At 55.0% G+C, this 15,482-nt stretch overlaps 1 protein-coding gene across 1 annotated transcript; it reads right to left on the reverse strand.

The window, feature by feature from the left end:
• Positions 1-7,813: 7,813 nt before the first annotated feature.
• On the reverse strand, positions 7,814-11,391 carry LOC119110558 (thymidylate kinase-like). The gene is given in 3 exon segments (XM_037234437.1): positions 7,814-8,484; positions 8,486-8,796; positions 11,280-11,391. Coding segments are annotated over 2 exon segments (693 nt in total). The 5' UTR covers positions 8,756-8,796; positions 11,280-11,391; the 3' UTR covers positions 7,814-8,061.
• Between the last annotated feature and the right edge of the window lie 4,091 nt (positions 11,392-15,482).

Consider the following 15,482-nt stretch of genomic DNA (forward strand, 5'->3'; position numbering starts at 1 on the left):
GCCGGCTCTCCGGACCAGGCTGGCCGGCTCTCCGCACCAGGCTGGCCGGCTCTCCGCACCAGGCTGGCCGGCTCTCCGTACCAGGCTGGCCGGCTCTCGTACCAGGCTGGCCGGCTCTCCGCAGGCTGGCCGGCTCTCCGCACCAGGCGGCTCTCCGTACCAGGCCGCTCTCCGTACCAGGCCGGCTCTCCGTACCAGGCCGGCTCTCCGCACCAGGCTGGCTCTCCGTACCAGGCCGGCTCTCCGCACCAGGCTGGCTCTCCGTACCAGGCCGGCTCTCCGCACCAGGCTGGCTCTCCGTACCAGGCCGGCTCTCCGCACCAGGCCGGCCCTCCGTACCAGGCCGGCTCTCCGCACCAGGCCGGCTCTCCGTACCAGGCCGGCTCTCCGCACCAGGCCGGCTCTCCGTATCAGGCTGGCCGGCTCTCCGTACCAACCGCCCGGCCCTCCGTACCAGGTCCGCCGGGCTCTCTGTGTCGGGCCGGCTCTCCGTACCAGGCCGGCTCTCCGTACCCCACTGTCGACTCAACGGAACCCCACTCTCTACACGCCGGAAGTGCGCCACGCGCCGCGGCTAGCGTCTGCGGCGCCAGCGAGGCATCCGTTCGGAAGGGGACGCTGTGTCGATACCGGTCAGCGCCCCGCCGCTGCGGAGGAGGCGGCGAGCTGGCAGCGGGCCCGGTCCAGGCCGGACGCGGCGCCCGCCCGTGCTGACCTGGCCCATCAGGCCGCATCTGATCGACTCGCCGCCCTCTGTCGGCAGTGGCCGCGCAGTCCAGGTCAGTGCAGAGGACGGAGGCGGCATGTCGTGGGCCGGCACCGTTACCGCGGGCGGAGCGCCGGCCGCCCCAGCACGTGACACGGAGCCAGTCCGGCCACCCGTCGACAACGGCCAATTATCGGCCGCGGAGCGCCGCTCTCGCAGCAGGCGGCCGGCAGTGATCAGACAGCGGTCACCACCGCGAACCGGCCGGTACGTGGGTGACGCGACGCCCAGCGACGGCTAGCGCCATCTGTCTGTACGCAATGGAACTAGTAATGTTGGATCATGACGCATCCGTGGCGGCAAAAAAATCGCATTTTTGAAAACGTGCGGTCGGTTGTCCGCGGACATTTTAAGTACATGAGCCGAGGATACAGTTTCCTTTTCAGTTGAGGGATGCTCTGGTCTCCTGCTCAGGGACGAAATACGACGAGAACCCGTTTTCGCCCGTATTTTGTGGGTACTTCTGGCCATTTTCTCTGTCCAGCCACCAACCCCTTCCCATCAGCGTATTTTGCGAAACGATGCCCTGAGGAAGAACCACTGCATATCATGACGCCAAGATTGAAAGCTATAAATGCAAGCGCAAAGCCACTAAGGCAAGTGGTTATCAGAAGGTGTTCCTTCAAATAACGGATAACTGTTTACGGGCACTGCAACCAGCGTACAAGCTGTCAAAGGCCCCTCCAAGAGATCGAAGCAGACGCCGGCCAGGCGGCACCGGCCAGCACCTGACGCCTTCCCCGCCGGCTCCTGACCTGTCTATCGACCAAACTTGACCCTGGCGCCGGGCCGGACGCACAGCCGGGCGGCGCCGGGATGAGTTGGTCGATCCGCTCCGCCGACCTTGCGGGGCTTCAGCACGCGAGGCGAGCAGGCTCATGCAAACATAGCGGGCCCGGGGCTCGGTCCCGACCGGCCGGCACAACAGCGCTGCCGCCAGAAACCAGTCCGCTCCGCTTCCCGATAGCGTGGGCTTAGTTGGCCGAGACGTGTCATTGCGTCACAGCAGCCGTGCAATCGGCTGCCGTGACTCAGAGGAAAGAACTGTCAGGCCGACACTCCGGGCTGTTATCCATGAGTTTTCCGCTCGGTTCCGGTTCCAAGACTCCGGCGCTATCTAACGTTCGCTGAAAGTGGCCGCTCGCACAACAAATGTCGTAGAACAGACAGCATACGGAAAACAAACGCCCTAAGCTTTTCATAAATATATCAGCCAACACCAGTAGTGGCACACATATGATGCGAATGGCGCATCACGAGGTAATCTTTGGGCTTACTGCCAGGATCAGCCGGCTGCGGGATCCGCGACTAAGCTGCGCTAATCCAGCGCGTCCTCAGCTTCCGCGCGGTCTCCATAAGCTGGCGTGTTATGCCGTAATGCCAAACGCGTGGCCAGCTTCCTGGCGGCGTCCTCTTCGGCCGGCACCCGGACGTGTCCTCCCGACCACAGAGCAGAGGAAAACGCCGCGCGCGTCGTGACCATATTCCGGTTTAAGCGCGAATGAAAGAGGAAAACACGGAACGAGCCTCGCGCACCTCAGTGGAGAATCGTATTTTGCAGCGTCATCACATGGCATGGCGTACCGCCGGGCAGCGTCAGCTCGTGATACAGCATAACGCCGGGCAGCGCCAGCTCATGGCACAGTATGATGTCACAGTACCATGGCACAGACATGGCACAGACATGGCACAGACGGGATACGGCCCCGGCCCCGTGGGCTGGGGCCGTACCCTGTCCCTGTTTGTCAGTGTCTTGAGGGGGCCGGGGCCGTATCTCGTCTCTGTTTGTCAGTGCCCTGCGCGGACTACGGCCGTACCTTGTCGCTGTGGTGCACGTCCTGCCGGCCGCGCTTCAGCGTCGGCGGCCGGATGACCCGGCGCTGCACGCCGCCGGCGCCAGCGCCAGCCGGCAGCTCCATCGGAGCGGCGCCGGGCGGGGTCACACCATGGTCGGCCACGAGGCGCGCGGCGGCCGGCCGGCCGGCTGCCGGCACAGGGACGACACGATCAATAGCGATCCACCGGGTTGCGACTGGCGGGTTCCAGGCCGGTACGCCGCACGTGGCGATACATAGCCGGTGTCGAAGACTGAGGGCCTGAACACGTTGTAACGTGGGGTATGGCGCTAGCCGGGCACAGCGTTAAATGAGCTGGGCCGCAACAGGAAACGTGAGTCAAAAGCGAAGTGACATATTGGGCCCCGGCGTACGAGCAGGCTCCAAAGCCGACCGGTCACACTGCGCCTCTTAAACACACGGTCAGATTTCACGTAGACTCGTATGAGCACGTACCACACCCTGAAAACTGCGAGGGCGCGCTCACAAAACCACGCCCACCTCGGCAAGTCAATATGGCGCACCGACCGGCACTCAGACCACGAGATGGATACGTCAAGCGAGACATTGGCAAGCTATGATGACGACAAGTCACGAACACGGTGTGAACACTCACACAGAGACGATTAGCAGGCACTTAACCGGCCGCACGCTTCGCAGAGGCAGGGCATGGGACAAGACACAGTGCAAGGCAAAGGTCCCAGGAGACGCCGACATCCAGTTCCATTACGGGGAGATCGGGTTCATCGGAGCTCAACAGCTGTCCTGGTGACCGGCCAGCACCACGGTTGGGCAGCCGTCGGGCAAAAACGGCCAACTTGCAAACCGTGAAAGACGGGGGCAGGCGACCGACCGCGAGGTCGCGGCGAGGTCACACGGGTCACGCGTTCGGGTGCCACGCGACCCAGCCAGGCGTGGCGTGACGGCCGGGGTCGCCCGCGACCCGCCACTGCAGCGGGCGGGGGAGGGCTCGGCCCGCGCGGCCCGTGGGAAGCCGGCGCCGCTGAGCACCTCCCCCGGGCACACCGGCCGGCGCGCGGCCGACTCGGCCGGCGTCGGCCGGCGTTCAGACACGGAGGGAGACGTGCTGGCACGCTTCCGCACCCCTCAGCGCACTACAGGGATAGAGGGCGCTCAACGAGCCACGCTCTGCCACACCCAGACCGGCGTTTCGTTTTCGTTTCCGGCGTGTCCACACGCCCTTGCTCGTCACGACAGCCCTTCAGTTAACCCACTCAGCATCCAGTGCGAACCATTCTCAATACATCCCACGCACCGCATCCTTCCATCGTTGCTGGCCGATTGTTGGCACGGATTCGTCCCGTGGCATGCCAACCGACCCCGCCCGTCATACCGCCAGTGTGAGACAACCGTCATGGGCCTGTCCGACGAACGTGAGACGGTGCCCGACGACTGGAGCCGACAGCGACCCGACCCGTCCGCCCCGCGTGTGCTGGTGGCGCCGGCGCCGGCGGCAGCGGCACCGCCGAGCCGCTGGACAACTGTCGGAATTGGCCGCGATGGTCCGATGCCGGCGAACTGTCCAGGAGGGGGGGGGGGGGGGGGCGGGGGTCAGCCGGTGCGGCGCGCGCCGGACGGGCGCGCCGCGGTCGGCGGCCACGATGGCCGCGGCGGCGGGGTGTTAGTCATCGCCCGTGACGGCGGACCCTCTGTAGGGACGGGGACGGGGGCAGGTGGACAAGCCGGATCAATGCCGAGACAGTGCGACTTTACCGCGTCCTACTTTATTCCCATGGAACGCGATAACGTTACAATCCCATTCTTCCCGAAGCGGTGTGGCTCCCTCCCGCTGAAAGCCCGTTGGAGCCCGTGACGAGACCTCTGACCTAGGCACCTAGGGTGCGACCTCCAGCAGGACCCGGACGCACTGCCGTGCCGGTACCGGTCCGCCGGCTACAGCGGCAGCAGCGCGGGGACTGCCTCTGATGTCATGCCCGATCGCGGCGACCCCGATCCCACGGCCGGCCTGGTGACTACCTCGCCCAGCCAGCGGGCAGCAGACGCCCGCTCGACCGTTCACTTGAGAGTGACCGAGCACACTAAGCGCTCGCGATCGAGCCCACCCTTCCACAATCCAGCTGGACCGCCTCGGACCCCAAGGGCCGATACAGCCTTCGTCATTTGCATACGAGTGAGGCGCTGCAAGGCCACAAGTGCAGTATCAGTAAATGCACGAGCATTATGCCAATAAAGGCTACCCACGGACTGCGTCAGCGCCAGCTGGTGGTGCAAATTGCGCGTTCGCGGGCTATGCTGAGGAGGGGCAGCAGTCAGCAGCTGCATCCCAACAGCCAGGGGATGGGATGGCACGAGGAGTCACCACACCGGCGCATGACCAGAGGCAAAAACATGATTCATATGGTCAGAAAGAGATTGGCACAGCCTGGCACCTGCAAATGAATCAGAATCATACTGGCAGGCACCTGCCCAAGCCACTGGCAGGCACCCATCTGAGGCACTGACAGAGTCCATCACATATTAATGCTGCATGCATGAAAAGGGCAGCCATGGACATGCACTGCCCAATGACCTCCGTGCTCAAATTGCAACAATAACATCTTGTATGGGCTACATAGAAAAATCTTACTGCTGTGTGCTCGTCTAATGACAGCACATTTGCGAACACAGTTATTTGCTCACAGGTAGCCTTGCATACCATACAGACAATTGTCTCCAATTCAGAAAACACCGAACTGTTTTCTGCAGCCTTGTTATCACGGTCTGTCACCAACCAACACACCAGTTATTTCATTCAAATGTTAGGTTCCATGTCTCCATTCTGTTCTTTCTGGTAAGCAAAAAAAATAGCTAAACCTGTCATAACATGCAGGAATACACTGGTTCCTTTCCAGACCTGATCCCCTTTTCTCTCAAGGTTGAGCAGCTAGTTCCCCCCTCCCCAAACTTAACAGAAAACTACACTCCTGCTCCTGCAGCCATCCCAAGGCAACTAGGCCCTTATGATTCAAATACCAAAGTAAAAGAGCAGAAGAGCATATTCAGATATAAAAGAGCATATTCATGGTAAAAGAGCCCTGTCAAGTTGTTTGTGGTAATTATGCCTTGATGTAAAGCAATCAGCCTGGGTGCAGGACCCATAGATAAGACAGTAGTAAAAAGTTATACCAATATGCCACTGCTAACTTTTTCTGGCACCAAAACTGATGAATTTCGTACATATCACTAAGCCAAGGTGGTGTAAACAGTCTACATAATAGAAGCACTTCAATGAAAATCATGTGTGAAATGAGGCTTGACTTTGTGCAGCTCTGTGACCTGGAAAATAGCTGTCACTGATAAATAATGAAAACAAGCTGTCATTAATAGCTGATCAGAGACTTCAAGCATCGTGTTTTTGCTTGCATCATATGCCTAATTGTACTGAATGATGTGGACATTATTTTCAAAAGCGCTCAGGCTGCTGGGGCCACTTTGAGTCACACAATGGTCGCGAGAGGCACACATCCAGACGGCACATTCATTCAGTACTGACAACTTACAATTGCAGGCGAGTCTAACAGTAGTTCAGCTCGGTAATGGATAGTTTACCACGGACGAAAAAACAAAGGCTTGTTCCTTTGTCAACAGGACCCGATTACTTACGTTTCGCAGATTGTCCTGAGCTCACGCTGCTCACTTCAGCTCACGCCGCCCAAATGGAGCAGAGTTGTACTCAGCGAAACGAAAAGAGTCTGGCGAAATCTGACACAATCTTTTACCCGTAGCCTAGACGAACAGAGAACGCCGACGCGCCGGCACCAGCGACTGCGAACCGCACTCAACACACACACACACACTCCCGCAGTGGACTGCTGCAGATTCGCAGTTTTACAACGGCGGCGCTTCAAGTTCTTGGGTGGCGATCGACCCGCAGCCTGAAAGAGAAGAGGCAGCTGAATGAAAGTTGTATTTCAAGAGCGTGACTTCATGGGGACTGGGAGCGACGGAGCTATGAGGGTTATAAGACCAACGTTAGCGTGGCCAAGGGCAAACTTTGCAGCTACGCGCCCTTTTAGAAGCGACTCGGCACTTTTGGAGCCGAAGCTTAAAAATAATTGTAGTTCAAGACGTTCGTAATGTTTATATCACATTCAAAACCGACTTTCCAAGCATGGTTGTTGTCGCTGAGGGAAAGGGTCTGGAGGACATAACCCCTTCAAGTCTTGTAAAGACGATTTGAGAGAATAAAGATAAAAACCAGTTACCAAGACCAACCGAGACCATCCGCCCAAAAGTGTTCTCCGAATTCAAAAGCATGGCCACCATGGCGTGGAGACGGAGGGGCTACCTTGAGTGATAGGGCCACTTATGATCCGATTTGCCCCCGTCCCGGAGGAAATGCTGACTAGGCTGCTGAATCCATCATGAACCAACAGAATTGATGAGCTGTAAGGACGTAGAACGCCACATGTGGAACGACATCAAAGCTAGCGCTTTCCAGCTTAGCGTTTTTGATCGGTGGACAACCCATTACCTAGAAAAAGAAAATGTACCGTATCCAACACGACCCATGGGTGGATGGGCACAACACGCCGCCTGCGTGTTTCTGCAGTTAAGAGAATCCAAGTAGCACATCATGTTAAGGCCTCGCGACTGATTCTCTTGCGATGCCTGTTGAAATATTTCTGGTTACCACGCCTCGATGTAAAGCAATCAGCCCATGTTCAGGACCCATAGATAAGACAATAGTAATAGCCTTATATCTCGAAGAAAAGCCAAGAGAGTAAACCAACAGAAGTAATAGGCTGAACCATTTCACCAGAACCTGCAAAATCGAGTAGTATCATCGGCAAGCAACTTTGAATTTACTTCTGCTATTGTTTCGATAAAGGCATGTTGCTAAAACATCAAACCATCTACATATCCATTATCCTGTTATTTTCGAGGAATGAGGCTATTACTAGTCTTAACAATGTAAATAATGCTCCTCGCAAATGTACTGAACAACTTACGTAGCAGGTTCAGGACTCAAAACAGACACCACATTCGTTGAATTTCCATTGATTTTTAGCACTTCACGTAACAGTAACCTGTCACAGTAGTGCCGTTTCTTAACAGGCATTTCCGGGTGAGGATTTCGCCTGGCACGATTTGGGTAATGCTCAGGATTGCACCAAAAATTCAGACACAACGCGTATTCAAACCCTGTGTAATGCACAAAAGTGGTGATAACGACGCCGTTAGCACCAAATACAACGCTACAGGCCACAACCAGCTCCGCCACCTGGGACTGCCTCCAGGACAATCCCAAGCTGCTGGCATGCTGAGCAGCGCGGCGGGAGTGTCGCATCCACATGACAGGTGATATCCCCATCGAAAATATTACCGAAACGCACACCCGGGCATCGTAGGCAACGGCTACAGGCTTTGGCAAACTGATCCTCACAAAACGATCACCGTATAGCGTGCATGGCCACGAGGTGACACCACGTGATTGCGCTACGCGGGTTGATCTTGCGCGGGCGCTTCGCTATCTGCCCAGAGCTGGGGCGGCTCGGCAAGTCGCTCGCTGTCCATGCACTCCTCGGCCAGGCGCAGCAGGTCGCTGAACACGAGGTCTGGCTCGCGGGCGGCATCCACGCGCCGCCAGTAGGACGCCCACAGCTGGGCGTAGTTGTCGGCCACGCGCGACTGGAAGTCGTGCGTCTCGTAGCGCTCGGCGCCGAAGCCGGCGCGGCGCGCTGCCTCGGCCGGCGCCAGGTCCAGGTAGAGCACCAGGTCGGGCTGCGGCAGGCCGACGTCCGGCTGGCGGCACCAGTCCAGCGTGAGGCCCGGCTTGGCAGCGCTGTATGCGGCGCCCGAGAACGCGTATCGATCAACCACCAACGACACGCCCTCAGCCAGCAGGCGGCGCATGCGCGGGCAGCAGCTCCCACCGGTTGGCGGAGAAGAGCAGGTGGATGGGCCGGTCGTCCGCGGCGCGGTCGTCGCCGCCGCCGCCGCCGCCGGACAGGTACTCGTTGATGAGCTGGCCGATGCGCGTGCTGCGCTCGGGGAAGCGCAGCAGGTGGGCCGGCCGGCCGCGCGCCGCCAGCGCCTCCACCAGGCGGCGCGCCTGCGTCGACTTGCCCGCCTTGTCGATGCCCTCCAGCACGATCAGCGCGCCGCGCCCGCCAGACTTGGCCAGCGACATGACGGCGACGAGGCGCAGCTTCCAGCGGAGCTCAGAACCTCCTGTCGGGAGAATAACGCGCAGTTAGTGGAGGCACCTGTGGCAATTGTGTGTGATCTGCCCGTGATGATAGACACTCGATGCGGGGAGGGGGGTTGATGAGCAGTGTTGAGCTACATTTTGTGTGGATGGGCATGGAACATGTGCACTTGGTGGTATGACTGAAATATTTATATTTCGTCTGTCAGGCAGATTGTCACACATTCAAGGTCATACTGGTACCAGCCACAATCATCATATAAGACCATTTGCAGAGCATCACTTAAGAATTTAGCCAGCATTGTCATTTGTGTAGCAGGCATGTTCCAAGTTTTGGGTTACAGTGGACACATTGAATGTTATGTTTCAATTGCATGACAATGTCTCCCAAGACACATGCATATTTCAGGGCTGCAGACAGCTCTACAAGGTGTCTTCCTAATTTGTTAAGCTAAGAAAGCATAACAGTAGACTGACCCACTCCCTGGCATGCAGCCAAAACTTTCTTCAGAGGAACCCAACCATTCAACTTTCTTCACAGTCACATTATTTAGACCTATGTCCCATGAAATCCCCATAATCTGGAGCAAGGCCTTGGCTCAGAGGGGCATGGCATGTCCCCTATGGCCCTACCCCAGCCTTGTTCCTGTGGCCACTCACTTATATAGTTTAACAACCTGCACTCAGCCATTTCAGGCATTAGTGGGAGCCTACACCTACAGAGCTGAGCCAGGTCTGGAAACACATTAATTTCACAAGCTTGTTCAGGGTATGCATTTTAGGTACATAACTGCACTGTTTTGAGCCTAGAAAATTGCTCTCAAAGAGGACTGCATACATGGATTGTTCTGATAAACCAATCAAGGTTCCACCTACTGCACCTTCAGAATAACCTGATAAAATCCTTTCCATGATCATACAACCACACATTCAAGGTTATCAGCAGCAGGTGGTCAGCAGCTAACGACATGTCCTTGCTGCTCATGAGCATTGGTGTAATCCTCCTGTGGTCAATTTCAGGTGCTATGAATACTCAGACCTTAGCTTAGCACCCTGTGGCATTCTGGCAGTCTCTTGTGTCAGGCCTAGTGGCTAGGTCTTTCATGGCTTTTCTTGTGAGCATATGAGTTTTGTCTTGTTTTGCTCTTAATATAACATGCAATTCCAGCACTGAAACTGAGTTGTTAGGCATGACTGCATTTCTAAATGTGGCCATGAGGTTGTACTCATCATTCACAGTTCTTATCTCTGCTGTGTTCCCATTAACCTCAGGTCCCAAAACTGCAATCATAATTTAAATTTTGGGTTTGAGGCTCATGTTAAGGATCACAAATAAATGTCCTCACCAAAATGTTTTCATCTTTGGTACTGAACTGGCATCAATCATCTGCATTGAGTTTCTACTTGGGAATCAAGATGGAATGATTGGTGTATGCAGAAACATGTGGTTGATGAAAGCTCTATCCAAGTTCTGAAACATTGGTCTAAATTATTTAATCCTGTCTAATAAGGTTTGTTTTTGTTAAGTGGTTCCTAAGCTTATACCTTTAATCTTAGATTGCCTTACCTTACACTTACCAGGATTTAGGGAGGCAAAGTCTGTGTAACCCGCTTCTCACTAAGATCCTGTGGGTTACTACCCAGAATATGCAGCACTAAATTTCTAAAAATTGTCAAATAGAGCAAAAATTGTCCCATGCATATTACAGACAAGAGATTTTCTGTGGATTATGTGACATTCTGCTACATCTGTGCCTAACTGTGCTTAAATGTGTTTTATGCAAATGTCTCTATGAAATTAGATGTTACCCCAACCACTTTTAGATACAAAATTGACAGGATGTATACATCAGGGTTCAGAACCCAGAAGAATCATCAAGACTGCCTCTACAATATACCTAACAATATTTGTCCCCAAAACTGCCCATTTATCCAATTTTTCATGTTTCAAGCCCCACTGAATAGAAATTACTCTTAGGCACAAAATTACTATTGTAAATGATTACCCCTAAAACACCAATAAGCAACAAAAGAATAGGAAATTACAATTCTGGTTCAGATAAGCATTTTGGCACATCCCTATCAAACAGGAAAGCTGGTGTGGATACTCTTTTTAACACAAGGGTAGCAATGTATACCATGATCTCACTTTGTTTCCAATGAAATGCTACAAGGCCATTTCCCACATTACCTATGGCTCTTGGTGCCAAAACACCATAATGTAAGGCTGCTCCTTCAGCTGTAGACACCACAACACGGCGTTTCAGCACTTGCTTGTTGCATCAGATTTCCAGTGCAGGAAATTGGGAGCTTGGACGGAGCTACCAAATATGGGGCAAATTCCACATCAAAACAACAGAAGAGCACTTGCACGGAAATGACCCTATCTGACACAATCCCGTCCCAAAATGCCGCCAATGAATTTGCTGCCTACTCAGGAGCCTCCGTAAGCCACACAACTGCCGATGCACCCGGAAAATATTCTTGAAGCACGTAAGCTGCATACCTTACGGCAACCCACGCCGGCAGCCGCCACCACAAGTTGCAACCCAAACTCAGTTGCCTTGCAACGACCGGCCCGGTTGACGGTTCGTGGACACGCAGTTCTCAACGCCCGATGAACGCGGCCGATACCACGAATTCGACTTTTTGCCGCCATTCCGCAACATCCAGGGATGTTGGTACAAGAATGTTAAAAATAGTGGCCGTGCGTGAGACAATAGGAACCAACACAGAAGCTCTAGTAAAGAGCAACGTTTTTCGGCTCAGATATTTAAATTCCTATTTTTGAAGCTCAAAAAGTGAAATAATGTTCTCGAAGTGTGATTTGTGCAGTAGAACTAAAAGAACGGGAAACGCAATCGCTTTATAGATGTCTCTTGTTATTCTACTGATCAAGATGTATACATGAAGAGCGCTGGTAGCGGGGAAACCACAGGGAGTTGCACACAAAACACATAGGAAAAGTACGCATGACGAATTGTTCATAAGATAAAGCACGTGGTGTCTCATGCTTCGTCAGGATAAAGTACGTAGGGTATGAAGCTTGGTAAGGGCGAAAGTTTGTCATGCCAAAAATATGCGTGGATAAAGATCTTATGTAACGTGTTCGTCAAAAAGTTTGTAACGCAAATGTCCGCACGCGCAAAAACTCGAGTAGAAAAATGTCGTAAGCAATTGTTTGGCACGGGTGTCGATTTGCATTATTTTGGGTGGGCCTACTGACCTCTCCGTCCCAATGTTCGATTTGGCTTTCCTCATGACGAGTTCTGCCCCCCCCCCTGCCCAACTTTCAGAGCCAAGGTATAAGCAGAGCAGTGCAGCAAGCAGGAATATTACCCTGCAAAGTGGGCAATATGGCATCGGAAACAGTGTAGGCTTTGGGACAGTGGTAAGCAGCCCTTAAATCTCCACATTTACTACCCTGTCATTTAGCGAAAAAAACATTTTCGTCTGCTCGTGGGCGCATCACTTTTCCTTAGAACTGGGCTTTTCTTCGCCTGGATGCGCAAAGACGGCCAATCTGTTGGGTTTTGTGTTGAAAAAGCTGGTTATGTTCAGCAGCTTTGTGCCCATCAGGAACCTAAGAGGCCCTTTAGGGTCCAGGGGGAGGGTCCATCTGGATGTGGTCCGTGGTCCCCATCTGGATCTGCCACTGCCCTCATCACCCGATTGGGATTATATTCAGCAGTGTCGCGATGAGAGCTGCGCACGAACCAGATGGGACAGAGTTAAAGCTATCTCATGCTATATACACATGCTATATAAGTTAAGCTCGTGCTATCAGATTTCTGCCTCCTTCGCCGCCTCGCCCTTCACTATGCCTCCTTTGCTGTTAATACGCTAATCTTTGACCCCGAGCCCTCATATCATGACCTGTCCAACCGATTTGCTCGCCTGAGGCGCATAGATACTGGGTGACCGTTATCCGGCTCTACCTTAATTGGTCGATCCAGACCGAGGGGCGGAGGAGTAACGGTCACTGGGCTCCATGACAGGTTACAGACGCTCCAACAATGATTTTAGACTTTTGGTAGCAATCCCTTTCGTAAATCACCATTGGCCTAACCTTAGAATATGAGATGAGTTGGGAGAGGTTGGCAAAGGGCACCTATGTGGTGAAAGCTCCCTTCCCTATCCGTGAAAAGCATCGGATATTACCCCTTGATTTCGAGGGGTACGATATTTTTCGTTTTATTATTCCTCTCACCCTCAGTCACTGAAACAAAGCTAGTAGGCACTGAAAGGTCCAATGTTGTTTGTAGTTTGAAATAAAGCGTAGATAGCCGGTAGACGCGCGATGCCGGTAGATATGAGAATGATAGCCGGTAGACGCGTGCGGCGTCTATCGGCTATCATTCTGGCGACACAAGAGGGGTGGTGTGGTCATCCGGATGTCCTACATGGGATCCATCGTACACTGGTCTCCTCCCTGATGCGGGAAACCCTCTGAACCGGAAAGTTGGCCCCAGATCAACACTGGGATCTGGGATCCTCATTTACACAAAAGACCCCTTATCGCCGCAGGGGGTCAAATGAGTGGCAGCGAAACTCCAGTTCGGCTTAACGGGTCCCTGGCTGGAGTGGGCTGGCGGATCCCACGTTTGGTTTTGAGACCCCTGACTGTCAAGATCCTTCCATTGTCTCACTGCGGCCTCTCATCGCAAGTTTTTAAATATTATTTCAATGTCAGAGGACCCCCAACCAACGCGAGAAGCTCTCTGGCATTCGTGGTCTCGTCCGTGTTCAGCAAATGTTCCACTGGCCAACTCAGGGCTTCTGGCAGACGCAGGGCCCTGCTAGGCAATGTGGGCTCCTGGCCGACACAGAGGCCCCGCCTTGTTTCGGGGGCTGGCACAATGCAAATACCGGGTACCGGCCTTGCCCTGCTTGGAAAATATGCTCCAGGGCTCAGACTGACACGGAGCCAACTGTTCGGCACTGGTAGTGTCTAACCGACACAGAGGCCCACATCGACTCAGCTGGCCCACGATCGACGTACAGAGTTATCTGAATAGCATTTGGGGGCTTGGCCCCACGGACTGGACACCTCAATATAACTTCCGGCTAGCTCTTCGGACCCTAAAATCGGGCCCGTTAACGTCAATCCCGTGGGGCCCTTCGGGCCCCTCTTCGGGCTCTCGAACACTGTCCCTGGCTGACTCGGGCTTGTCAACACAGGACCCCCTGTTAGGCACTCTGAGCCCCGACCGAGGCATAGGGTCCACGTTGATTCAGGGACCTCGACCAGGGTGCAACCCAGGAAGGGGCCCCTGGGCCCTGGGCCCCTCCTTCCGTCCGGATGTTTCGTGTTTCATCACGGATGGCTCCCGACAGAAATTCAAACATCAGCGCGATATGTGCTCACCGAACTCCGGGCCTCTCCCTGAAAAAATATTGGCTGTGCTTCTGGCCTCGACCAATGGCGATCATGCGCCACATCTGTGCCCCTGCTTGTGAAATGGGCCCACAGGCTCAGGCTGACATGGAGTCAACTGTTTGGTGCTGGTGGTGCCTGACCGACATAGAGGCCCTCATCGACCCAGGGGGACCCCGATCGGTGCGAAGGACCATCTGATAGGTGTTTGTGGGCCCGACCATGCGGACCGAGGCCCCTCAATATGTCTGGTCAGCTCTTCGGGGGCTGAAATTGAGCCCTTAATATTCAGTCTTACGGGGTGCGTGCTCCCTGTGCCCTCCCCCTGTCTGCACCGTTGGCTGCACGTCAAGCGTTTCACTGCGCACCCAGCCGTTTCATCTCGGAAGTTAATGGGTTAAATCCACGCGTGGTGGTCACCAGCACCACCGCCGACGGTCACCAGCGCACCGCCGACGGTCGCCAGTGTCACCGCCGACGGTCACCAGCGTCACCGCCGACGGTCACCAGCGCCACCGCCGATGGTCGCCAGCGCCACCGTCGACGGCCACCAGACTAATGACCCAAACCTGAACCCAGTTGCCTTTACTTGCTGCGGCGGCTCCCTGGCATGACCGCCAACCACCCTCTCCGCCCCCCCCCCCCCCCTTCACCACCCCTGACACCATACGACAGGTCAATCCGAAGATAGCAGGCTCGTTAGGTGACGGGGCGGGGCTGATGGGGCGGGGTCGCCGCCGGCCGCCGGCCCCCATCAGCCGCTCGGCGCGCTCCGCCGCGCTCCGTCCGCCGCCCAACGTGTAGAGGCACCGGACCAGTGACGGTGCTGGCTCGCGAGGAATCTGCCGGCAGGGCGGGGCCCTTCGATTCGGGAGATGTGCTGACGGCGAGGAGAGGTGCTGTTTTTAACCGACCGACCGACCGCTTGGAGAACTAAGCCGGAAGTCGGCTGGGGAAGATTATGGAAAACCGGAGACGGCTGTTTGCTGTATGTCACTGCAGTGTACCGGTAAACATGCAGCAGTCTCGTGATCAGTGGTAAGATGTTTGTACAGAGCCAAATCACCAACAGCCTGTCAAATGGTGGATATCTGTCACGTATTTATGCTTCTAAGCTTGGATGCTACCCAAACAAGCTTTCGAAGCAAATCACTTATCCGCCACGACATATGCATCAGTTTGCTAGTCATATCTCAATCCGTGTTCCGAACCCACTGGTTCGCCGCGCGAACATGTTCACTGCGCGCCAAGATAGCTAGAGATGCCATACGAGCAAAGGAGATGCAGTGGTTGTATGCCCGCGTCCGCTCATGACGATATGGGATTGCATGC

This window comes from Pollicipes pollicipes, unplaced genomic scaffold (genome assembly GCF_011947565.3).
Source record: "Pollicipes pollicipes isolate AB1234 unplaced genomic scaffold, Ppol_2.1 Scaffold_2555;HRSCAF=2994_pilon_pilon_pilon, whole genome shotgun sequence".
NCBI classification, from domain to species: Eukaryota; Metazoa; Arthropoda; class Thecostraca; order Pollicipedomorpha; family Pollicipedidae; genus Pollicipes; species Pollicipes pollicipes.